This window comes from Terrapene carolina, unplaced genomic scaffold (assembly GCF_002925995.2).
Source record: "Terrapene carolina triunguis isolate 2854851 unplaced genomic scaffold, T_m_triunguis-2.0 Scaffold210, whole genome shotgun sequence".
Lineage (NCBI taxonomy): Eukaryota > Metazoa > Chordata > Testudines > Emydidae > Terrapene > Terrapene triunguis.
In genome coordinates this window covers 44,760,272-44,787,170 of record NW_020664561.1, presented here as the reverse complement: position 1 = coordinate 44,787,170, position 26,899 = coordinate 44,760,272, and the positions used below count along the sequence as shown (strand labels likewise).

The 26,899-nt window shown below is 42.4% G+C and overlaps 2 protein-coding genes across 6 annotated transcripts in view; one reads left to right on the top strand and one right to left on the bottom strand.

Moving 5' to 3' along the window:
• The window catches only part of LOC113407233 (adenylate kinase isoenzyme 5-like), a 151,375-nt gene extending 146,209 nt beyond the window's left edge, over nucleotides 1-5,166 (top strand). The window contains exon 14 of the mRNA XM_026655478.2: nucleotides 4,655-5,166. Coding sequence (XP_026511263.1) covers nucleotides 4,655-4,765 — 111 coding nt within the window. The 3' untranslated portion in view covers nucleotides 4,766-5,166. The remainder of the gene's footprint in view (nucleotides 1-4,654) is intronic.
• Nucleotides 5,167-8,637: 3,471 nt separating this feature from the next.
• Nucleotides 8,638-26,899, bottom strand: part of LOC112109822 (ZZ-type zinc finger-containing protein 3) — a 97,588-nt gene continuing 79,326 nt past the window's right edge. For all 5 annotated transcript variants that reach the window (XM_024204492.3, XM_024204493.3, XM_024204496.3 and 2 more), the window contains 6 exons: nucleotides 26,692-26,793; nucleotides 24,791-24,886; nucleotides 20,645-20,797; nucleotides 16,247-16,381; nucleotides 10,676-10,776; nucleotides 8,638-10,243 (listed from right to left, as the gene is read on the bottom strand). In XM_024204492.3, coding sequence (XP_024060260.1) covers nucleotides 10,099-10,243; nucleotides 10,676-10,776; nucleotides 16,247-16,381; nucleotides 20,645-20,797; nucleotides 24,791-24,886; nucleotides 26,692-26,793 — 732 coding nt within the window. In that variant the 3' untranslated portion in view covers nucleotides 8,638-10,098. The remainder of the gene's footprint in view (nucleotides 10,244-10,675; nucleotides 10,777-16,246; nucleotides 16,382-20,644; nucleotides 20,798-24,790; nucleotides 24,887-26,691; nucleotides 26,794-26,899) is intronic.

Here is a 26,899-nt window from a genome sequence, read left to right as displayed (position 1 = left end):
GAGTGCAATATCAATTCTGCTGTAGCTCCCCATGTGGACACATTCTACACTAGGGCCATGTCTACACTACAGAGCCTACGCTGGCATAGCCCCCTAGCATACAGACTGCCTAAACTGATTTTTTTCTCCCAGCATAGGAACATCACCTCTCTGAGTGATGTTAGTCCTGAGGACAGAAGCACTCTTCCACCAGCATAGCTGTGTCTACATTGGGGATTTTGTTGGCATGACCAACAGATGCCAATAAAACATTTATGTGTAGGCCAAGCCTAAGAATGACTCTTTTTGTGGTGTAGTTTAGTCCACTAAAGCACAAAAGTCACTTTTAGTGTGGCATAAGTGGTCCACATGGGAAGTTTGTGCAGAATAGCTAGTGTGCTTTAAATTCACACCCTAGCTTATTCTGTGATCAGGGGCGGCTCTACCTTTATTGCCGCCCCAAGCACGGCAGGCAGGCTGCCTTTGGCGGCATGCCTGGAGGAGGTCCACGGTCCCACGGATTCGGTGGCATGCCTGCGGGAGGTCCGCCGGTCCCGCGGCTTCGGGGTACCCGCCGCCGAATTGCCGCCGAATCCATGAGACCGGAGGACCTCCCGCAGGCATGCCGCCGAAGGCTGCCTGACTGCCGCCCTCGCAGGGACCGGCAGGGCACCCCCCGTGGCTTGCTGCCCCAGGCACGCACTTGGAGCGCTGGTGCCTGGAGCCGCCGCTGTCTGTGATAACTTCCCATGTAGCTAAGCCTCTATGTTTGCAGACAGCCTGAGTAACTAGTTCGGAGAAGTGTGACCTGCACCATCATTCTCAATGGGATTGTAATTCTGCAACCCCAGTCCTGGGAATGTAAGTGTTAACATTAACTATAATTGGATTGGTGAGCATTTTTTAACAAAACATCCAACTAAATATGCTTATCTCACAATGCTAACTGCCTTCCTAGGTACCTTAAGTGTACCTACATGGTCTTGTTTCTATGGTCAAACACTCCATCTTCCTCTGTGGCAATTTCAAGTTATGTATTTTCAATACAAAGTCATGCAATGAAATAAAAATATGGGGAAAGTATAAAATAAACTGAAAATAATACCAAAATAAACAACACAAGGACTATAGGACTGAGTGTATTTTTCATTATCAGACTTCACACTAAAACCCTCCATGTTGGAAGTTACCTAAAACTGCAGTGGAAGTTCCAATCTGATGCACCACAAAAAACAGGGAGCCTTAATACTGTATTTAGATCTAGCTCACAATAGAGGACACAAAGTCTTGAACTTACCGTACCATTTGTAAGTTCTTAGCTTGCAGGGTCCATCGTACACTTGAAGGGACAAACTTCTCTTTCAGCCAGTGCTGCTCGCTGAGATTATACAGGTGCTGGGATAACTTTGTGCTATATCCTGCAAGTTGGACCTTTTCCCTTCATGTCTGGTGAAGGCTGGTGGTGGTGGTACTGAGACTATTGTTGGTCAAAATTGTCAGTGTTTCCCATTGAGTGGGTAGATTCCAGCAGCTCTTAAATAAAGTATTGCAAATCCCATGTTCAGAAAACCAACTCTTGATGCTGACAGTCTGGCTATTGGCCTGTGTTCTCTCTCCTATTATTAGGAAGAGTCACTGAGGGTAGGTCTACACTGCAATAAAAAACCTGCAGCGCCGAGTCTCAGAGCCCGGGTCAATTGACAAAGACTTACAGGGTTCAGGCTGCAGTGCCGATTTTCGGGCTCAAGCTGGAGCCTGGGCTCTGAGATGCATCCCCTCGTGGGCTTTCAGAGCCCAGGCTACAGCCCAAGCCCAAACATCTGCATTACAAATTTTAGCCCCATGGCCAAGTCCTGCAAACCCAAGTCAACTGACCTGGGCCAGCGGTGGGTCTTTTATTGCAATGTAAACATACCCCCAGAAGGCGGTAGCAAGGCAACTACACTGGTTGCATTTGCTAACCTCCTCCCAGCAATGGATGAAGATACAGTAGAATCTCAGAGTTACAGACATCTCGGGAATGGAGGTTCATAAATCTGAAATGTTCCCTAACTCTGAACAAGACATTATGGACTTCAGCCACTGGGGGGTTGGGGCTGCAGCCATGGGGGAAGGGTGGGGGGCTTCTGCCCCTTGGGGCGCCAGCGTTCTGGGCTTCTGCCCCGCAGGAGCACCAGGGCTCAGGACTTTAGACCTGGGGGGAGCTCTGGTCAGGGCTCCAGCCCCACAGCGGGCACCGGGGGTCCCCACAGCTCCACCCCCCCCCCCCCCCCTCCGTTTCCCCCGGGGGGGGGGGCACCCCAGGGCTCAGGGCTTTAGCCCACGAGCGGAGTGCTGGGGCTGAAACCAGCACTCCCCCTGTAGCAAAGCCCTGAGTCCCAATGGCCTCCATGGGGCAGAAGCCGGGAACAGAGCTGCAGGGCTGAAGCCCCAAGTCCCAGCGCTCACCCCATGTCTAAAACCCTGAGCCCCAGTGCTCCTGAGGGTCAGAAGCCCTGAGCTCCCCCTCCCTCCCGACCCAGAGCCCTGACCCCTCCACCCTGCAGCTGTAGCCCAACCCCCAAATCCCCAAACCCCCACAGCTGAAGCCCTGAGCCCCAGGTCTAAAGCCCCAAGGCAGTACAGTACTTGCTGGGTTTTTTTTTGTCTCCGCTGGTGCCTGATTGATTATTTCTGGTTCCACAAGGTGTCCAGTTGACCAGTAAGTCCATAACTCTGGTGTTCGTATCTTTGAGGTTCTACTACTCTAATGTGCTCATGCTGATTCTTTGTCTGCAGCCTTCAGTACAATTGACCATGAGATTTAATTGGTTTGTTTGTGAACACAAGGAGGGGTGGATGGATCCTTTCCCGGGTGTATCTGTTCTTAGACTCCTAAGAGAACCCAGAGTGTAGTTGTGGGCAATAGTTCCACTGGCCCATGCACTGGCTCATGGGGTACTACAGCAATGGATATTGTCACCTCACTTGTTTCAATAGGTAGGAGGGAGAGTAAGAGACATAGGCTACAGGGTATCCTTGATTTTTAGAACTTACCCCCCCACCCGTCCCCCATCGGATCCACCAGAATCCAGAGTTGTTAACCTTTGGGCTAGGGTGACCAGACAGCAAGTGTGAAAAATCAGGATGGAGGTGTGGGGTAATAGGAGCCTATATAAAGAAAAAGACCCCAAAATCGGGACTGTCCCTATAAAATCGGGACATCTGGTCACCCTACTTTGGGCACATTGCAAAACATATCCTTTCCCCCTCTTCTCTAAGGCGGTTGAGGAGAGAATGTGCTGAAGTGGCTCTAGTTATGGACAGGCCTTTGTTTATTTAGTGATTTTAAAATTATGGGATAGGCACCGAGAGCCCTGAATGGGCAGCTAATATTGTATTTTAAAAATTTGAGAAATAAAAAAATTTCTACAAGGAATTTTTCTTGCACTGAAATTCTGCTGCTCTAAAATATGTATTTTATGTGCACACAGTGTAGAGTTTCATACTTTGGAAAAAACAATTGAATTAGAGATTGAAACTTTAGTTCAGACCTCAAATTCTGTTTCACTGCACAGATGAAGCCATTATTTATCATAGTAATAAACATAATAGATTGTATTACAGATCCAGTTTGCAGATATTTCTGGAATACGAGAGGTGTATGAATGGTTTTAATAGGCCAAAGATGAAATGCAGAATAAAAAAAAAGCATCTGACACTAACTACAAAGAAAATCGATTAATAATGAAAAGAAATAAGCTGTATTAATCTACACGTTTCCCATCTAATACACAGAACAATTACTGGCTGTAAACTCTATTCCCCACAGCCAAAACACTGGTAATTATTCCACAGCATAGGAAGCCGTTTTAGTCTTTCTTAGTTCTCCAAAGTGAGCCTAACAGCCAGGAGAACATTTGGTCAAAGCAGAATCTGTGAAGAACTCAAGCTAAAGAGAAAAACTCACTTATCATCTGTTTTGAAGAAAGTGAGTGATCCAGAACAAAAGCAGTGCCCACTGCAGAACATGCACTGCCCAGAAGTCATGAAAAAACTGGAACAAATTCACAAAGCTTGAAATACAAAAAACTCAAAACTGACAAGCTACGTTGGGAGCTGTGGGATTATATGCAGTGACACTTCATATAATAAGTCACCAGCACTGGCTTGTCACTTCAAATAAGTCACCAGCACTGGCTTGTTTACTGTTCAAATGACAAGAAAACAGTAAACAAGCCAGTGCTGGTGACTTATTTTTTTACCAGTATTAAATGGGGCTATTTTATTAAGTTTATGTTTAACATAAAATAGTGTTAAAATAGGAATCCCATAAATTTTAGTCATTTCCATATATCAAAGATGTTATATTTTAAACTTCAAAGGACTCTGCAGAAAGATCAATGTACACTTGCGCAACCTACGAAACCTCCACATGTAATCTAGTGGAAGCATACGAAATGAATACGCTGTTTTCCAGTTCAGCATTTACAGAAGCTGCAGACACTACAGTAGGTTTTCTTCAGGAGAATGTTTATAAATCCAATCCCAAATCCAATAACCCAGAATTAGTACTGCTCTGAGTCCTTTGGATCAATTATTTAGACAACATGGGTAATTTAAATTGTTACAACTTAATCAGCATAGGCTGGTGTGTTCACATCATTTCTATCTAATGTATGTTTTGTTTTAATAGATAAATGCAGAAGGAACGCCAGAAGAGGTTTTTCTTCAAGTCTGCACATCAGTCGACTGCTTTCTGAAAAAGGAAGAGGAAGCATTGTCTCTTTCAGCAGAAGTACAGTAATGGTTTACATACAAAGTTTCATCTCATGTGCACTTGCTGTTTAAAGCAATATCTGCTGTCTTGAGAGATATCTGGAATTTGTGCATGTGGTATTAAATGTTATTTTAAAATAAATCTTTTATTTATAATCATACAGTATGCTAAATACAAAATGGTCTCCACACTAAAACCACACTAGTACTGTATGTTGTTTATCAAATTGTTTGCACTTCACAGGTTAACAGCAGCATGGTGAACAGCAGCTCCAGTTTATATTTATAGTATCATGCATTTGAATATAATCATATGTATTGCACAATCAGCAGTTCCTTCAACTGCCATATAGCAAAGACTTTCAGGATTGCTCTGTCTCATTGCAATGAGGTTTTTTTCCCTTTCTTTCATTAATTAACACTGTTCATTTTTGTGCTAACACTTAGCTTGTTCCTGAATTATAGTGGTTGAAATCTGTTCTCTGCCATTGTGCTTTATAATGGAACATTCCTGGAATTAGTTATGCTAATTTGTGGAGCTGTGGAAGTTGAATAGACTTTTAACACTTCCCCAAAACACTGTCAATGCATTGCAAAAATGAACTGAACATGAAGAAATTAACAAACACTGTAGAGGTCTGTCCATCTGTTGCCATCGCACAGACAAAACTGCTGTGAAATCTTTGTTGTGCTGCTAGAGTTTGCTGTATATTGTAACAATTTTCTAATTGGGCAGGGATACCTTTGCTCTTTGCTGAAAACATGAACTGAATAATGTTGGTACAATTAAAAGTGCAAACAAATAGTTCTCCAGGCTAATAATAGTAGCATATTTCACTGTTAAAAATTAGCATGTGAAGTTGTTCAACAGCCATTATGTATAAAGATTAGCAGATATCATTAAATCATACTCTCTAAGTATTCCAAGTGTAAATTTCAGTTTTGGATCCTCATCTGTTGTCTTCTAGTGGCACTGCCAAACTTTGAAAATGACAGTCAAAAAGAAAAAAAGAAAAAAAAAGGCAGGGATTGTTTGATTCCTGTTGCTTGTATCTTTAACAATCCACCTTTCCAAAATATCTGCACAAAAATATGCAAAATCATACTCAGCCAAAATGTTGGTTTTTGGTACACTGGTAGCCAAAAAACAAACAAACCTTATTTGACATTCTTGTGAAGTAATTGCATCGTCTTACCGTGCTGTTGCACAAGTCCACAGTTTAAGTTTGCATGATTGATCTTTGTGTCAACAACTGTACTTTCACTGAGCATTTATGGGGCAGATTTGTATTTTTAAAGTTATCTTTCTTGTAATGAAGACATAATACAAATAAAAAGTATGGACAAATGCTAAGAGTCGTAATTTATGCTGCAGTACACGTGGGTTTGATTTTGCCTAAAGCTCCATAAAATATGGATAATTGGTAAATATAAATCAAATAAAGCACTCTAATCTCCCCTCCCTTCCCCCCAAATCAGGGCAGAGTTTTTAATTTTTTTTGCGCTTTTCTTCTACTTCCTTGACATCTGCCCCGTAAGCAATAGCTTCAGTTATTCACTAAAGGGCAATTTTAGACCTGCTCTTCTCCTTGAATTGTGGATGTTCTTGCTTCCTTGGGTTCCTTTATAAGTTAACCTTTCCCTCGGACACCAATTGAGGTGCTATGCCAACTCCAGAACATTGCCGTGAACCAACTGGAAGGGTACAGGATACAACATGTCTAGCAAACCACTTCTTGAAAATAATCAATTTACCTTCAGAATGCAGCCAGACTCCTCTGGCCTGAGGAGAAACATCATTTTAGCCTAGATCTGAACCTGGTGGCACTACTGGCTGTACTCTTATGCTATTTTCCCAGTAATTAGAGGATTTTAGAATGATCATGTGGTTGTAAATTATCCTAAGGACACCCACATATAGGTATTTCTAGTTGTTTCTTGAGTTATTTCTCATTAGAATTACAATTAAAATGAGTGAAAAGTGAAACTTTGATTTTTGGTGCTGTCCCTCAGAAACTGATCATCAGTTTCTAATTCAAAAAGTTATTTACAATATTAGTCAACACACAATTCCATATTTTAAATGTAGTGTGTCAAATTTTACCCTTAATTCCACCCCTCTTTCTTATATCACGTTTCCTAATCCAATGGTTTTCAACCTGCGATCTGCGGACCCGCTGGACATCTGCAGACGATGGGTACGTCTACACAGATCGGTGGGTAGTGTAGACACGATAAATCGATCCCTGATCGCTCTGCCGTTGACTCCTGTACTGAGAGGCGGAAGCAGAGTCGACGGGGGAGCGGTAGCAATCTACCCCGCACCGTGAGGACGCGAGGTAAGTCGACCTAAGATATGTCGACTTCAGCTACAACTATTCTCGGAGCTGAAGTTGCATATCTTAGGTCGATCCTCCCCCCAGTGTAGACCAGGCCTCAGTCTAAGGGGTCCGCGCATGGTGACTATGAAAATAAAATTTCAGAGCTCAGAAAAGGCATTCTGTTTTTCTGATCAATCAAAAGTATGTGAATACCCCCACCTTCAGGTAAAACCCAGAAGTGTTGTCGTTACAATAGAAGCCCACAGTTTAGTGCCCTTTCTCACACTGTGTCACATGCTGTGCCCTGAAACATTTACAGTTGAATTCTGTTTAGTCAGTTTTAAGTCTAAGACTTCTATTGTAGGGGTCTCTGGATCACAGGTTGAACTTCCAAAGGGGTCCTGCACCTCCATTTGAAATTTTGTAGGGGTCTGCAAATGAAAAAAGGTTGAAAATCACTGTCCTAGTCCATCAGGTATAGCTGCTGTGATGCCAATCTAGAATGAATGCAAACATTACATGAATCAATTTGCAAGTATCATACACACACACACACAAATAAGATTTCCCCCATCTCAATAAGCAGCACTATTTCTGTGTGAGTATATTATATATTTGATATCCACCACTCTTACACATATCTCCATACACATATATACTGTGTGAGAGAGAGATAATTGTGTGTGTGCGCGCGCGCACATCTATACACACAAATATTCATTCAAATTAGAAACAGGGCTTTAATCAAGAGATTTTAACTAAGGGATTTCAGGTCTGAATTCCCTTTCTCCCCAACCCCCCATTCCGCCCCTCCCCTTCAAACCGTATTAACCTTTCCCCTGTGCACGTTTGTAATTTTTTCCCCACTTATGTATTATGGTTATTTCCCTCTAAGAACATTTTAAAAACCCATCAAAAATATGACGACAACAGATTTCTCTCTTTGGTAATCGCTCTTCACCAAAACAGCTTCCATAACAGAGTGTAACTGAGTGGGAGAACATAATATTTTATGTTCCCATGATATTATAGATTCTATCACACAATAGCTTTTGTCTTTCATTAAAGAGAAAAGTGAAGTACATCTGGTATATTTGTTGTATTATATATCTTTAGGTTTATTAATTTCTCAAAGTATATGAGATATGCGTACAGATGATGTATTACATCATTCAATGTTTTTAGTAATTGTACTATATTATCTACTCAATATATTATATGGTTATTTTCCTTAGAAACAAATAGTAATTACACCTACATGAAATTGTGAAATTTAACACTGTGATCAGGCTACAGCTAAAGTTACTATCAAATGCAATCAGCCAATTACCCTTCTTATTGCCATGGTTTTAAGCCAATTTGTTTCTTTTACATTCTAATCACTCTGAAAATTCAAGTTTTTGTTTAAGTAAGTGGAAAACGAATACAGTTTAAAATAATGCGTGTTTCTGAATCACAAGCTATACAGTTCAATAAAAAAGTTATTAGTTCAAAAATATCACAGTAATTACAAAGCTTTGCAGACATCAGCGCTTTCTGAGATTAACACAGCCTACAGAAGTTGCTAACATTCCTTTCTTCTTCAGTCTGAAAAGAAACCAACCCAATTTGTGAACAAGATATGAGAAAACTAAGGCTCTTATCCTGCAAGAGGCTGAGCACATTCTATTAGGTGCAGTGTCCGTTCAGTTCCCACTGAAGTCAACAGCAGTGCCAAGTGCTGAGCCAATGCAGATATGGGCCTTTTACGTATTCATGTGACCTACTAAAATGTACTATTTTCTATTGTTAATGTTGGTTAAAAAGTTAATTTCTACCCAGAAAGGAAATCACAGTAAGCATTCTATATATAAACAGAGTGTATCCACATAGTTTATTTCTCACAGTTCTCCTGACAATTGAACATTATTTAAGAACATACTGTATACACAGATAAGAAGAAACATACAAAATGTTTTAAATGATGCACAACAAAATCCAGCAGTATAAAAGAATGCATGTGAACCTTTGCTCACTGCTCAGGCTAAATTTAATCACTTGTTTAAATAGTAATAAAAATACAATCTTTCATGGATCTTGTGCAGACTACAAAAGAGGAAAATTATTACCATATATATGATTTATATTAGGCAGTTTTCTTTGATGAGTTGCACTAACAACTCCAAATACAGAGGCAGAAGGCTGTGTACTTTATTTTAAAGGAGTTAATGTTGAGTATTAGAGACTTTACACAGTTACTACCACTGGCACTTTTCACCATATTTTGTACACATCACATGATCATCTTATATAACATTACATTTAAAAAATATATCTGAGTGACAATTTTATAACATTCACAAACCATGAGCTGGTTAAGGAAGCAATGCAACAGTTGCTCCCTGTAGTGCTTCACTGTTGGTAATAGAGTTCATTGTGGTAAAAACAAAAAAACAAAAAATTAGAAGTCAATGTGATTAAGCAGCTCCAATTTAATAAAGACCTGTAACCAACCATCACTGGAACAGTGAGTATTTTTTAGAGTATATCCTAGAAGCAAACACTGTCATTGGTTAAAACCTTGCCTAAAGAAGTCAGTTTCTGTGCTGAAAACTATTTCACAACAAAACTGCAAGCTACTAAACTGTTTTTATATAAATACTTCATCTTCTCTGGATCTCATAACCAAGTTCTTCAAAGCCTTTGGAATTTATTGTATCTTTAAATGCGTGCTCTCATTTCTGGCTCACCTTTCTGTATTTTTTTTCCTTTCTTTTTTGTTTTGTTTTAGATTCACCACCTAAAAATGACTAAGGTGGTAAAAGGAAAATCTCCCAGTGAAACCTTCTGCACACTAGGAATGTTCAGCTGCTGTTCAGTGATCAAGAACCGTGACAGTTCAGAGCTGTAGTTTGACGAGTACACCCAGGAAGCTGTCATGCTGTGAGTGACATTTCAGGGAAAGCAGAGTCTTTCCAAAGTGTGCACGGAATTAACAATGATGCCATTGTTACTTTTCAAAGAGGATAGTAAGCCCGAGGTTGTAAGTCTGCTTCCCATGTCATCTATTTGCTGGAAAGTAGTTTGGGTCAAGATAATTGTAACTGGTGCCTTGGGACATGCAGTAGTCTCTATCTAAGAATGTCTCTGCTCTGTAAATAGGCTGTAACTGGTGATCTTCCTTGTGAATCTCTGTTTCATGTAGACTGCAAAGGAAAGAAAACAATTTGGCAAGTGAACTTATTTTTCATAATATATTCACTTCAAGAACAATGAATATATTTTCTTTCTTTTTTTTTTAATTGACAGATGCATGTCAAATTCTATATCACACACCATTACTTCACAGTTGACGATTTCAGATAACATACTTTCCCTGACTCATACTTAATGGTCCAAATATTAATTACTCTCTCCATTGCACTGAAAGAATGATTGACTTTCACATCCCACCAGAAAACACACCAAAAAAAAACTATTAGAAATACACATTACAGTTATAATCTAGTTACAACTAACTTTCCAGAGGCATCATGGAACAGATAAATCCCACATATGGAAAGAATTTACTCAGTGTTTAAGCCTTAAAGGGATATTCAAATAATTGCAAATAATAAGCATCAATGCTTGCTGCTCACCAGTCAGAACAAGAATCACAGAAATCCAAGGACATTTCTTGCGGGCAATCCTGGCAGTGCCACCGAATGCCTTGAATGGGTTCCGTTCCGCAGTTGTCACACTGTGAAACATATTGAACAAAAAGGTAGCGAAAGAAAGACTTTATGTTAAAAATATATATCGTTTCATCTCGACCAATGTACTGCATTCAGAGGACAATAAAAAGCATGATTTCTTCCAAAATCATCACCACCTGCAGATGAGCTCTGTGTAACCTTGAAAGCTGGTCTCTCTCTCCGACAGAAGTTGGCCCAATAAAAGATATTATCTCACCCATCTTGTCTCTCTGGTATTTATAAATTAACAGATCCTAGGAAAGACCACAGACTGCTGATGATCATCCTATTTTCTGCTTTGTTCCCCACTCCCTCAAGGCTCCCCATTGCGATTATCCTTCTGGCCAACAACAGATGGACATGCTTTCCTCTGGAACCTATCAGTGCCAGTCCTAAATTGGCCAGAAGAGTTGCTGCAAAATGATACAAGGCAGTCCTTTCTAGCTCTGGGATGAGCATGACAACTCTGCAATTCTTCAAACTCGATGATCTGAAATGCCTGAACTTGAGATCCTCTACATGGAAGCAAAACATGGTATCACTAGACAGCTGCATTAGCAACCTTTTAAGGTAAGCTGTACGTTAGGATAAAAAACCGTTACTCACCTTCTCGTAACCGTTGTTCTTCGAGATGTGTCATTCGTGTCCATTCCAATCAGGTGTGTGTGCACGCACATGCACAGTAGCTGCAAGATTTTTCCCTAGCAGCAATCATAGGGTCGGCCTGGGCACCCCCTGGAGTTACACCTTCGTGGCAACCTGCCAACCTGCCACCCCCTCAGTTCCTTCTTGCCAGCTACTCGGACAGAGGGGTAGGAGTCGTCCACTGATTGGAGCACTGCTCATCCAAAGGCCACATCGTCTCTGGCCTGCTGGGTAATCGCATAGTGCGTGGTGAAAGTGTGGATGGAGGACCACGTCACTGCCCTGAAGATCTCTTGAGTGGGGACCTACGCCAGGAATGTTGTTGATAAAGCCTGCGCCCTGGCGGAGTGCACAGTGATTGGGGGTGTGGGTCCTTCAAGTCAAAGGCGGCATACCAGTCTGCTGGATCCAATGAGGGAATGATGGAGGCCAGAGAGACCATGCGGAACTTGAGTTTCTTTATAAACTTGTAGAGTTCCCGCAGGTCCAGGATGGGCCTGAGGCCGCCTTTGGCTTTCGGTATTAGGAAATACCAGCAATAAAAGCCCTCGCTCCTGTGCTCCTGAGGAACTTCCTCCACTGCCCCTAAAATAGGAACGACTGCACCTCCTGGATAAGGAGTTGCTTGTGAGAAGGCTCCCTGAAGAGGGACGGGGAAGGGGGGTGGAAGGGCACAGAATTGGATGGAGTATCCCCTCTCTACCATGCGGAGCACCCATCGGTCTGAGATAATAAGGGACCATACACGGTGGAAAGGGGATAGTTGGGACGAGAAGGTAAGGCAGGGTGGATCCATTTCCAGGTGTGGTACACCATCCTCGACCGTGCCTTCGAAAGGCAGGCTTGGGTCCCGAAGACGGCTTCGGTTGTCCTGAGCTCTGGCCAGAAGGTTGACGCGGCCTTCACCTGCCGCTTCTGTTCCGCCTTCTGGAGCCATCTTGGTGGTTCTGCTGACTGAACCTCTAAGTGGGCTGCAGCTGGAAGTGTCTCAGCTGAGTGGAAGGTGTGTAGAGGCCCAGGAACTTGAGGGTGGCTCTGGAGTCCTTCAGGCTGTTTAGCCTTTTGTCTGTCTTTTCTAAAACAGTCTCACCCTTGAAAGCCAACAGCCTGTATGGGCTGTTGGACTTCAAAGGGGAGACCTGGAGCCACGAGCCCCTTCTCATGGCTACACCCATGGCCATGACTCTAGTGGCAGTGTCTGCCCCATCAAGTGCTGCTTGCAGGGAAGTCCTAGAGATCAATCTCCCCTCCTCGACCAAAGCCGAGAATTCAGCCCGGAAGTCTGAGGGAAGTAACTCTGTAAACTTAGCCATCGCCGAGCAGGCATTGTAGGCATACCTGCTGACGATGGCCTGTTGGTTGGAAATGCGGAGTTGCAGTCCCACTGTGGAGTATACCTTCTGCCTGAATAGGTCCAGTTTTTTTGTGTCCCTATTCTTGGAGGAAGGGCCCTGGAAACCCTGCCTCTCTCACTGGTTAGCAGCGTCCACCAACAGAGTCAGGTTGTGGGTGAGTGTACAGATGTTCGTAGCCCTTGGAGGGCACAAAGTACCACTGTTCATTGCACTTGGCGGTAGGTGGCAGAGAGGCTGGGATCTGCCATAGGGTCTTGGTCATGTCTGTGATAGTTTTGATTAGTGGTAAGGTGATACGGGAAGGGCCTGAAGGGGCCAGGATGTCCACCACAGGGTCTGCATTATCTACAACTTTCTCTGCCTTAATGCCCGGACCCTGTGCGACCCAGCGCAGCAACTGCTGCAACACCCTGGAGTCTTCCAGAGCTGGGGCAATGGCAGTGCCTGCAAGCGCCTCATCTGGGGAAGATGAGGAGGAGGCCACCAAGGGAGGTGGTTGCTCCCTTCCATCCCCGCTGGAGGGATCTCTTGAGCCGGTGGGGACAGTGGTGGAATGGTCCGGTCTTGGCACCGTGAAAGGCGCAGGTACAGGCGTCGATGTCGGCCCCCATGCCGGTGCCGATGGCGCTGTCTGATGGTGTGTCTGCGCCGTGGTGGTCATCGACGTTGGCATGCGCTTCGCGCAGTCCTTGCAGGTCTTGAAGCCCAGGGATCGTGGCATGCTCCAGAGGCAACAAATAAGGGGGGGCAGTAGGGGAGAAACCCCTATAAATGAAACTTACAACTGACTGACTATACTAAACTACACGATCTGAATAAACAAGGTGAGTACAACAGGAGCAAGAGCAAGGGAAGTTCCAGCTACCGTCACTGGCGTTAAGAAGGAACTGTGGGGGTGGCGGGTCGGCAGGGCTCTATATTGGGCACCATGAAGGCGTGACTCCAGAGGGCGCCCAGGCCGACCCTACGGTTGCTGCTAGGGAAAAATCTTCCGGCTACTGTGCACGTGCGTGCGCACACACCTGATTGGAATCAACATGAACAAGCACCTGAAGAAGAACATACATTAGCTTAGGTTTATTACACAGTAGCGTTTCCGAGTTCAATACATATATAACTTGTACTACAGGCAAGGCTGGTAGTTCCACTTATTGTTAAGGTTGCTTGACAATTCCCATGATAAGACTCTAATTTCAGTTGCTTATAACTCTGCCAAAAAAACATGTGGACTGAGATTTTCCATGCTGGGTATTAGCCTATGGCTGATTTTTACTTATTTATTTATTTTTAATTCAGCCGAAATAGTTCAGTCATTTCCAAGAACAAGGCTAAGGAAAAAATATGTAGTTCTGCCCCCACCAGCTCACAGGGCTGTTCTGAAGAATAATTAATGTTTGTGAAGCACTCAGATACTACAGTGATGAGCAGCAAAGAAAAGCCCATGAAAAAATAAACAATTGTGTATTCTGACCAGGGTTTAAATAATCTAAATGAGGCAAGAAGCCACACTTTGAACAATCAGGAAAAAAACAAATGATTGAATAGCTATTCATTAAGAGAGCAACATCCATCCTGTGCACTGAATGAGCTGGCAGTCCAGTGGAAAAATACAGTATGTGTTCATGTAACTAAAAACTGTATCATGATGCATACACACAGGGGGCAAATTAAGGTTGCAAAGACAACCTTAATTCTGGGATTTCCTAACTTTTGAGTGCTTGATTTTGCAACCTTAATAAAATTTTGAATATAGTATATTAAAGTTCTAAATAAGTAACTCAAATTACTTTGTCCATTCTATGTTATAACTAGAATTGCAATATTCCTGCTCAAGGTCCACGTTTTATATTCTGAACTACAATAAGAGCATTCATTTAAAAAAGCCTCAGCTTTCTAATACTGTGACATAAATCTGTCAGTATCAGTATGTTACTAGCCTGACAGTGTCAGTTTTCAAGTGTACGTCAGTTTCCGTGGACTGAATGACCTTGCATTCTCATAGAAAAGGCAACTACCAAAAAATCCCAATAAGCCCTTTCTCATCTCTAAGGAGTCAAGGCAATTCCTGCACGACTCCATACATGGGGAACAGCTACAAAGAAGGTTGTTGGTAATGACTGAAAATCCTCTCAAACTACAACAGGTATCCTTGGGCATTCCCTCCCTTTTCAATGTTGCCTAGAAACGGATGGTGCTGTGGATAGCATGTCTCTGTATGTTAAGTGTAAAAATTTTATTTTTATTCATCTCATACCAATATTATTTTATTTCCTTGCTTGAATCCTTTCTTCAAAAATTGCCTGGAGCTGGCCCAAATGCTGCTGCAATTTTTCTCTGCAGCTACAGCCTCAGTACACTGCCTATTGATCTACCAACGTTATCATTCCACATCTCTGGCTTTTCTTCCTTCAAAAAGGACAAACTCCTGAAGGACTAATTCTTAAGTGACTGGGAAACTTTGCTACTATTAACTGGGATTAATTTCACCCTTTAAGGTTTAATACCCCAGTACCCCAAAAGAGATTAGATTCCAAGATGGGTTTCATAAACCAGTGCAGATAGCTGTAGTCATTTATTTTTCTTTACAGTGAGTTTTATTGTGTTGTCTGTAAATTTCTAAGACAAAATCCTGCATTATGATATTACATATTTCCATAATTATTTTTTCCTATATATCTATCACTCTGAAAAGGAAAGTTTCCTTTTTTCTAAGAAAATCCACTTCCTGCTAGTTTTAAAAAAATGCTCACACTAAACTGAATACAGTAGAACCTCAGAGTTATAGAAACCTTGGGAATGGAGATTGTTTGTAACTTCGAAATGTTCATAACTCTGAACAGCTTCTTCACCTCCTACCTGTAAGTGGCTGCCCCGCGCATGGAGACAGGGACAGGCAGCTGGTTCTAGCCCCCTGGCTGCAAGGGTGATGAGTGAGGCACCCTGGAGCACTGTGGCATCAGTGGGTGTGCTGTGCAGGCTGTGGCCCTTTAAAACTGAGCTGCTCCTCCAGAGCACAGCAGCTCAGGCTCACACTCCAAGCCAGGCACTGGCCGCAAGAGCAGCAGCTCCCACCCCAGCACCGGCAGCTTCCTTGCAGCATAAGCAGCTCAGGCTGTGACAGCTTCTTTCCCAGGCTTGGACTGAGCTTGTAAGTTTGTCTTCCTTCTGGCCAAGGGGAGGGGGTGAAAACAGCACCTGCGGCTTACAGGAAAGCGGCACAGACTGCTGCACTACTCCTGCTCTGCCTGCTCAGGCTGCCTTGGGCTGGCAGCGGGGGCTCACGGCTGTGCCTGTGAACCTCAGCATCTTCATCTCCTAGCTGTAAGTGGCTGCCCCGCGGTTGGGGACAGGCAGTCCTGATGTGCCTGATTGCTTACTTCCGGTTCCACATGGTGTCCGGTTGACCGGTCAGTCTGCAACGCTGGTGTTCATCTTTGAGGCTTTAATGTAACAACAGATCACTGGTATACCTTACCTTGAAGCCCACATGCTGCACAAATCCACTTTCTGCATGCATCTGCTGGAGTTTTTGCTTCTTCAACTTTTTTAACTCTAGCAATTCTTTGTATTCAGGTAACTCTCGATACAATATCGGGATACTTTCCTCATCCTGTTCAAAAAAGAAAACCTTTGCTTTGAGGATATCATTACTGAGAAGATCTAGCTTCTTTCAACATAAAATTGTGATCAGATTTCTTTCAGAAAAACACTGACAGAATAAACTACCTAAGAGACGTACAAGAATTATTTTGGGAAAGAAATCTATTGTTAACTTATATTTTTAGTACTATTATTTGTATTAATACAGTGTGCTACAGTAGGTTATCCTCTAATAAGGAAGACAGCTTACAGATTATGCCTCTTACTTTTACTTCATATTTTTAATTCCATTTAAGAAATGTACTTTAATTTGTATATAATATATTTGTGCACATATTGAGTGGGAACTGACACATGGAGGAAAAAAGCTAGTTTCTGTCAATACAAAGCTAGGTTATTTTATGTGCAAATATCTGGTAACAGGTTAAGAAACTGAGCATTAAAATTTAGCATAAACTATATCAAATTAATTAGACCTTGTTCTCTTTAACATTGTTCTACAGAGGAGTGATAGTTTTGTCCAGTGACTGCTCAAGTGCCTTAACTAGCTGAGAAAGCGGGCCAAAAATGATAGATCCCTAAAGATTGTTGTGTTTAGGGTTTTTGGACAATGTCACATTTAAATATACTGATGAGCCAAGACAGGCATCAAATTTTCATTGAATATTTTTTATTGAATGTCAGTTTTAAACTCCTGACGTCCTACTTCCTGGTTCACCAGAGTGTGGGAGTGGTAAGGAGGCATCCTTCTATGCCACTGGAAATACGAAGTTCCAAAGAATGACCCCATATGTGCACACACCCCTATTTCCCTTTTTCTCCAGCACCTCTTAGTCCACGGCACATACACATGCATACACACACCCTAGCTTTCCTCTCCTTTTTTACCCTCTCTGTGGAATAGACAAGGTACAAGAAGCTTTTGAAAATGAATATTTAAGATCAATGGTCATTTTTGCCATTATTTTTCATAACTGAAAGTTTATGTGCTACCAAAAGCTGGTGCATAAAAACCATCTTAAGAGAACCTCATGAAAAATCACTTGCTCTCTCATTTTTAAATAGTGACCATCTCCCATTTTATTTAGTGAGAGTGCCAAGCTATCTCAGGGAAGATGGTGCCCACCAGGCTGTCAGAAAGCACAGACAGTTCCACTGAGGTCTCTCTCTCAAAATGTCCACCCAACTGAAGGTAGCTATTGCTTCAGAGCCACTGACAGCAATGGGAGATGGCAGCTGTTTAGACAGAGGACAGTTCTTCGTTGAATTCTCTGTATTAAAATATTTTTATCTCCTACTGAAGGAGAAACATTCAGTTATGAAGAATGAGGAAAAAGTGACAATTAACACTCTTCAAAATTCTTCAGATATAGCCTACACACAAGACAGCAGAGAGTTTTAAGAATACTGAAGTTTGTAGAGTATGTGTTATTTGTTTACTAAGATCATTGGGGGGGGGGATGGGAGGGGAAAGGTTTGACACCAGTTGCTAAATTTCAGAAAGGACCCATTTTGAATTACTTAATTTTAACTCCTAAACTAATTAATGGACTTGCTTGGAAATTCTCAGAAAACTAATCTTATACTCAAAGTAAAAGTGCTGTAAAATTTTAGGGATGACACGCTGTATTTTTCATACATAAAGAAGTGGCTGAATCCCTGCTTTATGTGAAAAACTCAACTCAGGGCTTGTCTACACAGGGAAGTTGACCAGCACAGCTAATGCAGAATAAGCTATACCAGTTAATTTCCCCTGTGTAGATGAGGCCTTAGCCTTAACTATGGACCAGCAACCGGTGCCTCCAGAGTCAAGAACTATAAATAAACCCTTCCCACTATTTGCTGGTTGCACTGTGATGCCCCACAAAATCATTCTGAGATGACGCAACTGCCACTGTGGGTATGTCTACACTGCAATTAAACACCCATGTCTGGCCTGCGTCAGACGACTCGGGCTCACGGCGCTTGGGCTATGGGGCTGTAAAACAGCAGTGTAGCTCTGGGACCCTGCAAGGGGAGAGAGACCCAGTGCCTGGGCTCCAGCCTGAGACTGACTGTCTATACTACTATTTTATAGCCCAGCAGCCTGAGATCCTCGAGCCCAAGTTAGCTGACCCGGGCCAGCCATGGGTGTTTAATTGCTGTGTAGACATAACCTGAGAGCCTTGCTTTGAATACTGAAATTCAATCTAATTTACTCATTTTGTCAGCAGGGCATGATATTTTTGCTTTCCTAATACTGTCGTTTTGCATTGATAATAGGTAAGGCTGCGATTTAGTCACGGAGGTCACGGAATCCGTGACTTCCAAAGACCTCCATGACTTCAGCCAGCGCCTGCTGGGAGCTGCAGGGTTCCCTGCCGCCTGCACAGGGACCCCTGCAGCTCCCAGCCACTTCGGGTGGCAGGGGGAAGCCCTGCAGCTCCTGGCTGCCGCTCCTGGCCACCATGGGCGGCAAGGGGGAACCCTGCCGCTCCCCGCTACAGTCAGCGGCAGGGGGGACCCGGCAGCAGGGGGAATCCCTGCTGCTCCCATGCGCTGTGGGCGACAGCAGGGATCCCTGGAGCTCCCGGCCAGTGGGAGGCAGGGAGGATCCCAAGAGCTCCGGGCCACAGCAGCTTAGAGCCGCCAGAGGAGGGGGACCCTGGAGCTCCCAGCCCCCCCGTAGCCAGCTGCCCAGGCTACATATTTTGTCATGGGTATTTTTAGTAAAAGTCAAGGACAGGTCACGGGCTTCCATGAATTTTTCATTATTGCCTGTGACCTGTCCGTGACTTTTACTAAAATCATCCATGACAAAAACTTAGCCTTAATAATGGGATCTTTCTGGTAATGGAGCTCACCTGTCTCTTTCTACATTACTGCAAATAAGAAAAATATCCATCTGAAATGCTGCACTAGTGAAGAAAGAAAAGGGTAAGCCACGCTTCCTAAAATAGGACCAAGTCAAGCATTACCATTGCAAAAACCAAAACCCAAACCTACTAGTAGCAAACTTGAAAACAAATACTGGTGTTGAAATATAGGCTCCCTAAACCTACTATAATTGTGGCATCATGGGGTGAAATGTAAGCACATTTGGCAAAATAAATAAATAAATAATCCAGATATAGAATGTAGTATAAAAAAATTGCGCACACACAACAAAAGTGCAATTGATTCCAGATAGATTTGCTAAGATAAAGAGAGGCAAATATTAACATTTAATTTTTTAATTTAATTAAATTTATTTAATTTTAAAAAATACTTGTTTCACCTCTTTTAAGATTCATATGGAAAAATAGTAAGTTATCAGATATGCTGGTAGGGGATGGGAGAGAGATGTCCCAGACAGCTCAGAAATTAAGTCACAAGGAGAAGACAGAGCATGTCTGAAGACAAGAGATGTGGCTGGGACTGAACAATGGATCCAGGAGTATCTAACAATTTAAGATGAAGAAAATGCAGTACATGTCACAAAGTCACTGAGAAAAACTGAACTGATCTGTACTGGACTATGTCATTACCTTTTGTTATGGGGTGAGGCTTGTGACTGATAAGCCCCCCCACCCCCTTCCATTCTCACAAAGATAAATTCAGCAGGCCAGATCCTTCTGTTTTGACTTCAGCGGAGTCATGCTGATTTTACACAAGCGGAGAATCTAGCCCATCTTCAGCAGTAGGATTTATTCCCTACATACAGTATTGTATACAGAAGTATGAAAAGATGTTTATATTATAAGCCCTCAAACCTAGTCCACTGATTACGTAATGACACTGCTGGTTGGGTTGTCTGTGTGGACCTCTGCATCTAACCTCAATTAGTCCAGCCACTAAGGTAAGACAAAGAGCCATACATATATAGTATGGGATGCAATTATACCAAAGAATGATGAAAGGATTTAGTCCTTTTGGTGCAACACTTTAGGCAGAAATATGTCTGCACACGTTATATGGTGTTCAGAATAATTCACAGTTAGTGACTGAACTGTTTTTGAAGATGTGAACGTGCAATTACAAGTTTTCGGAAGTGTCTAATTCTTCCTTGGTATCAATTTTTTTTTCCGTTTCTTTTTTGGTTTGGACTTTCCCTGAATTTTCCGTACTTGACTCTTCACATCAAAGAAGTGCCAGAATTCAATCTCCTGCTCCACCTGGCTTATGCAACTGAATTCACAACAGTTTAATATATACGTGACAATGTTTAAGTAAGGACACTTTTTCCAAATATAATTACTTAAACAGTCAAGAAACACCGTGAGACATTTTGCAATTTTGGGTTTAAATGACATACCGATACTTCCTCTTCTGCTGCAGCATCCATATGGCTCTGAAAACTGGATCTGTCATCATCCTCATCCATATAAACTGGAGGTTCATGGGATGTCATGAAAGTTGAAGGTTTGAAGAGATGTTTATTTAGGGGGTGCTGTCGCCTGCTTGATGACTGTAGTAGAAAAATGACATATAATGTTCAGATCAGATGCCTCAGAAACTATTTTTTGTAGTAAGAAATTCCTGCCAATAAAACCTGTAGACAAAATGTTTATAATTTTTATATGTGATCTCTTATCTTTCCCACAAATTTTCACACAGCATCCACTTCTGAGCCTAGTACAAGTGTTCTGGGAGCATTCATTTGAGAGATTAATACATTATGCCTTGGAGATTATTTATGTATGGAACAGATAATAGAAAACACTGTGACACACTCCTATTTTAGATAAACCCCTAGTAATAAACAGTCCCTGCCCTGAAGAGCTTACAATTCAAATAAATAAGATAGACAAAAGAAAAAGAGGAAGCAGAATTATCCCCATTTTACAGATTAGGCTCTGTAGCACAAAGAGATGAAGTGACAAGGTCACACAGAAACACTGTGGCAGAGTCAAAAATTGAAAAGAGGCAGTTTGGCCTATGGCAGTGTGGAGTCAAGAGACCTGTGTTCTATTCCTGGCTCTGCCACACCTGTTGGCTTTTCCCCAGCCCTTAGTTTAAAAAATCCTCTACAATCTTTTTAATTTTATATGCCAGCAGTCTGGTTCTATTTTGGTATTGGTGGAGCCCATCCTTACTGTATAGGTTCCTCTTTCCTAAAAGGTTCCCTAGTGCCTAATAAATCTAAAACCCTCTTCCCCACACCATCGTCTCATCCACACATTGAGACCCTGCAGTTCTGCTTGTCTTTCTGGTCCTACGTATGGAACAGGAAGTGTTTCAGAGAATCTTACTGTGAAGGTCCTGGACTTTAACCTCTTTCCTAGCAGCATAAATTTGGCCTCCAGGACCTGTCTCCTACCCTTCCCTATGTCATTAGTACCTACATGTATCACGACCACCAGCTCCTACCCAGCACTAAACATAAGTCTGTATAATATCTGACTAATAAATCTGTCTAGATCAGGGGTTTTCACAAAAAAAAATTTGGTGGCCTCAGAATGCAGCCACCATCTCTTGCTGGTGGGGCACTCTGACAAGTTTTCCTAAAATACTTACCATAATTAACTTTAGGAAAAACAAATAAATATGCACATATACATGTCCACATCATTGTAATTTATGTAGGATTATTTTTCCAGACTCAATAATAAAAATAATGTACAGTTGTCTCTATTCTTTACTGGACCCAAACAGAATAGAAGCACAAATAAGGTGTTTTGTATGTTCTTGTCTTTTTTCTTATGTCTTTTGCTTGTTTTGTTTGCCCCCCGCTCCCCCCCCCTTTTTTTTTTTTTTAAAAGATGTGCACTGGAGGGGGGAGTGACGTTTGGGCCAGAGCTTGCCACTGTATGGCCGGGGAACAGAGCCTGAAGCCCCCTGACTGGAGCCTTCCACCCTACACCCTAGGCTGAAGCCTGACCCCACCAGCCCTGGGAAGGTGGGGAACTCACTGGCTGCCTGCTCCTCCAGCTCTTGTGTCTCCAGAGGTGGGCAGGGCCCAACCATTGCTGACTTCCCCCCCAGTCACCGCCCAGGAGGCCGTGGCCGCAAGAAGAGTCCCTGGTGGCCACATGCGGCCACCGTGGCCAAATTTGAGAAACACTGCTCTAAGTAGACAACTCTATTAGCAGACAGAGTTCAATTCCCCCATCTGCAGTAAAACTTAATTTCCTCCCCTCCAATGATTATATTTTTTTATTGGTTACAAGTGTTGAGAGCGTAGAGAGCCCACACCCCTGCAGGACAGCAGGCTGGAGCGAACCTGGGAACAATGCACTGTACCAGTGTGAATCTAGTGTTCAGAGCTAGGATCTGAATACTACCGTGAAAACAGACATAAATATATGTTTCATGTATTTTAGAAAAGCAGTATGGTAGGGTTTCCATTATAAATATCACAATTTTATAAGTTAATATAAAATTCAACATCAGTTCCATTTTCAGCCCTGGTATAATACTTGATATTTAAAGAGTAGCACAATGCTAAGGAACTTAGACAATCTCTGTAAACTTGGGAAAAATTTTAAATAAATATTTTAAAAAGAATTACAAAACTACCCATGAAGCAATTAATATTATGGTTACACAGCAGATGCAATGGGCCACAGTCTGCTCACATTCAGTAGTACTATTTTGTGCTCATGTTCAGCAATACAATTGTTTTCTATTAAAACTTTAACTGAAGGGAAAAAAATCCGCCTCCTTTGTCCTCAAGCATAGTAATTAGATATGAATGGACAAAAGAATGCTGATTTTTAAGTTTTCAAAGTGGCAGCAATGTTAGCTTCTTCTGAAAGGTTGTTTGTAAAAATAACTCTGATGGAGTTAGTACGGATCTGATGCTTATCTTTACACATTGACGCCATGTGCATAAGTCTTTACAGGATTCGGGCCTACAATTGCAAATACATGTTTTCGCAGAGTTATCTGGTGTGAATAGATTTTGTGGACATTACTGCACCCACCTTTGAAAATTTTGAAGACCCTGAAGTCTTCCTGGACATTCTATAACAGATTTAAAAGTAGCCATACTTGAACAAAAAAACTTCAGAAACAGACTTCAAAGAGAAACTGCAGAACTACATTTCATTTGCAAACTTAAGACCATCAATTTGGCTTGAATAGGGACTGGGAGTGGCTGGCTCACTACAAAAGCAATTTTCCCTCTCTTGGTATTGACACCTCCTCATCAATTATTGGGAGTGGACTACATCCACCCTGACTGAACTGACCTTCAACACTGGTTCTCCACTTGTGAGGTAACTCCCTTCTCTTTGTGTGTCAGTATATAATGCCTGCATCTGTAATTTTCACTCCATGCATCTGAAGAAGTGGGTTTTTTACCCACGAAAGCTTATGCCCAAATAAATCTGTTAGTCTTTAAGGTGCCACCGAACTGCTTGTTGTTTTTGTTAATATCCTATGACAATCACAACAGCATCTGAGTGCCACATAAAATTATATCAATCCATATTAGAGAGACAAGGTGGGTGAGATACTATCTTTTATTGGACCAACTTCTGTTGGTGAGAGAGACAAGCTTTTAAGTTTCTGAAGATGAGCTCTGTGTAAGCTTGAAAGCTTGTCTCTCTCACCAACAGCAGTTGGTCCAATAAAAGATATTACCTCACTCACCTTATATCTCTAATATCGTGGGACCAACATGGTTACAACAACACTGCATACATCAGTCCATATGACTATTTTAAATACATATTTGAGTTTCTCTTCTCTTCCCAGTACTAGGAAGAATTCTCAGAAACATCACTGAATTTATCCTTCTATTCTTATTCTTTTCTCTACCATTCCAAGAGCAACACTGTATTCAAGGGGGACGGGATTGGGAGGGCTGGGGGTGGAGATTTGTTCACAAAGAGCTTACGAAGTAAAATTATATGTGATGTACAATAATTGTGGATGATCTTACATCTTAGAGGAGTTGCAGGCCTGAGAAAAGCATACAGTTTCAGTGTTAACTCTATGGCTGTGGTAGTTTAAATATACTCATTTTTGTGAAAACTCATCTTCCATGTTTTTTAATTTTTATCAATTTAAAGTTTTGTTCTTCTCTGAAAGATGACTGTGAAAATGCCATTGCTGGGATTCTATATTTTTTGTCTTCAGTTACTCAAATATGCTCAGTTTATGTGTGCATGTGCTGTGGGGGGAAGAGAGTAAACAAACCTGCCAGCCCTGCAAACTCAAATGTGTGCTTCTGGCTGGCACTTCATCACCAATAAAGACTCTACAACAGGTACTTACTTACTTAAAACTGTTGATGTGCAAACCAGAATAGAATTCAGCTTGCTCTCTGGTGCTAACAGCAGTAAAAAGTACCTCTATCAGTGAAATAACAGATACATGTAACTTGGGATGAGCAGTCTATTTAATAAAAAGGTTCCATTCCACACTTTAAAGTAGGATCCTTAGTATCTTCAAAACTAATTTGCATGTAAATGCACATGCAAATATGAAGTCTTCTGCTATAATGTAGTCTTACCTTTTTGGAGTATAAATATAAGTTTGGAGTTCTGCCTGGTACCGGAATGCCAGCTTTAGTCAGTTTTATGAAATACTTTTGCACCCTGCTGGCAACCTAAAAGAAACAAGATAAGTTAATTAAGTGTTAGATGAATAAATAAATACGGTGTGACTTTTAAATAAGGAATTCAAATACCCACTAAAAATCTAATGTTTGCCTGAAGTGCTTAAAGAAAAATACAAACTTCAGAGAAACATGACATTCTAAACTTTATGTAATATTTATAAAAGGCAAATGTCTACGTTCTTCTTCTGCAAAGAGTAAAAAAAAATTGGGGGTTGAGCATAGCAGTTAAGTTTCTGATTCTGAAATTGCATCAAAGATACTGTGTCTGATCATGTACGTTGTCTCAGAACATAGACATATTTGCCCATTCTACAGTGTTGAAGAACAACCTGCCCCTCATACTGTCTCTTTCTGCTGGAAAGACAACAGTAGATATTATGCATTCACAGTAACTTACAATAGGAGTTAAAAGTAAATGAATCTGTCAGCAACTGGTGTTGCTGTATTCCGAAAACAATGTCACAGGGCCAGGGCCGGATTAAGACAGGGGCTTTAGGGGCTACAGCTGGGGGCCCCGGCTCAAGGGGTGCCCCGCAAAAATAAATCACAGGCAGCGATCTCCGGGCCGCTAAAAGGGGCACTCAGGCTGCCTGCCTGGCCCGGCCCCACACTGCTCCTGGAAGCGGCTGGCCCCTGGCGGGAGGGTGTGGGGTGTGTGTGTGTATGAATGAGGCAGCTCCGCGTGCTGCCCCCGCCCCCAGCACCATCCCCACAGTTCCCTTGGCCAATGGGAGCTGCGGGGGTGGTGCTTGCGGGTGCAGGCAGCGCATGGAGACACGGTGTCCCCCTCCCCACAGGGGCATGCAGAGACATGCCAGCAGCCGGCTGCTTCCAGGAGTGGCGTGGGGCTATGGCAGGCAGGCAGCCTGTCTGAGCCCTGTTGCGCTGCCGGCTGGGAGCCGCCTGTGATAAGTACCTCCCAGCTGGAGCCTGCACCTCACACCCCCTCCTGTGCCCCAATTCCCTTCCCCAGCCCGGAGCCCCCTCCTGCACCAAACTCCCTCCCACAGCCCACACCCCTCACCCTCTCCTGCACCCCAACACTCTGCACCAGCCCAGAGCCCCCTCCTGCAACAAACTCCCTCCCAGGAAAAAGACGTGTATACAGGGGCCCCACAAAATCTAATAGCCCCGGGCCCACAGGAGAGTCAATCCAGTCTTGCACAGGGCCACTGTCACAACAATTAGACCTGACAGCTTAATCATGGTTTGTGGGCATTTATTAAAAATTAATACAATTTCACATTTAAGAGTCCTAACAAAGAGCCCTAGGTTTGTTACGGTCAGATCCCCTAGTAGAGATGTTAGTAGTGCTGCAGACCTTTCTTTGGATGACTGATTAAATTTTTCATCAAAATATTAAGATTAACAGGTTGGCTCTGAGGACTTGACAACTTTCCTGATTTTTTTAAATCTAGTATGAGTTTTTTAAAATCTCCAAATGGAATGTGGGCAACTCCATTTTGTATCTATTTCAACATCCCTAGGATGCAGTAATTGATGTCAGTAGTCCCGGGGCATAGCCACTAAACGCAAGCAAAGAATTTGTTGGTGAGGTTTCTTCCCCCAGAAGCAATCAATTCTGTTCCAACCAAAATACATTTTACAGTTTTAAAAAAATCCTTGTCTCTATGAATTGACATGACTTTTGCAAAGGCAAATCCTACATAAGAATTCCATTACTGAAGAAACTATGCAAAAGACCAGCTGACACCTGCCCCCTCTAGTATTTCCTGGAATGTCTACAAAGCAACAAGAGAGATGGTTACTTATGCACGAGAATTCCCCATTACCTGTTTTGCAGTTCGATTTCCCAGTTCATCAGCTATCTTCTGCCACCGTCGGGATTCTACTTCCTCTGGTGGGTACTTCAGGAGTAATTGTTCAAGTTTTTTCTAAACCAAGCACAAGACAAGATCATAAACATTAATACACCTTATCTAGAAGGGGCATGGCTTGTCACTATAAAAAAAAAAAATCAAATCAAACTGGTGCAAAACA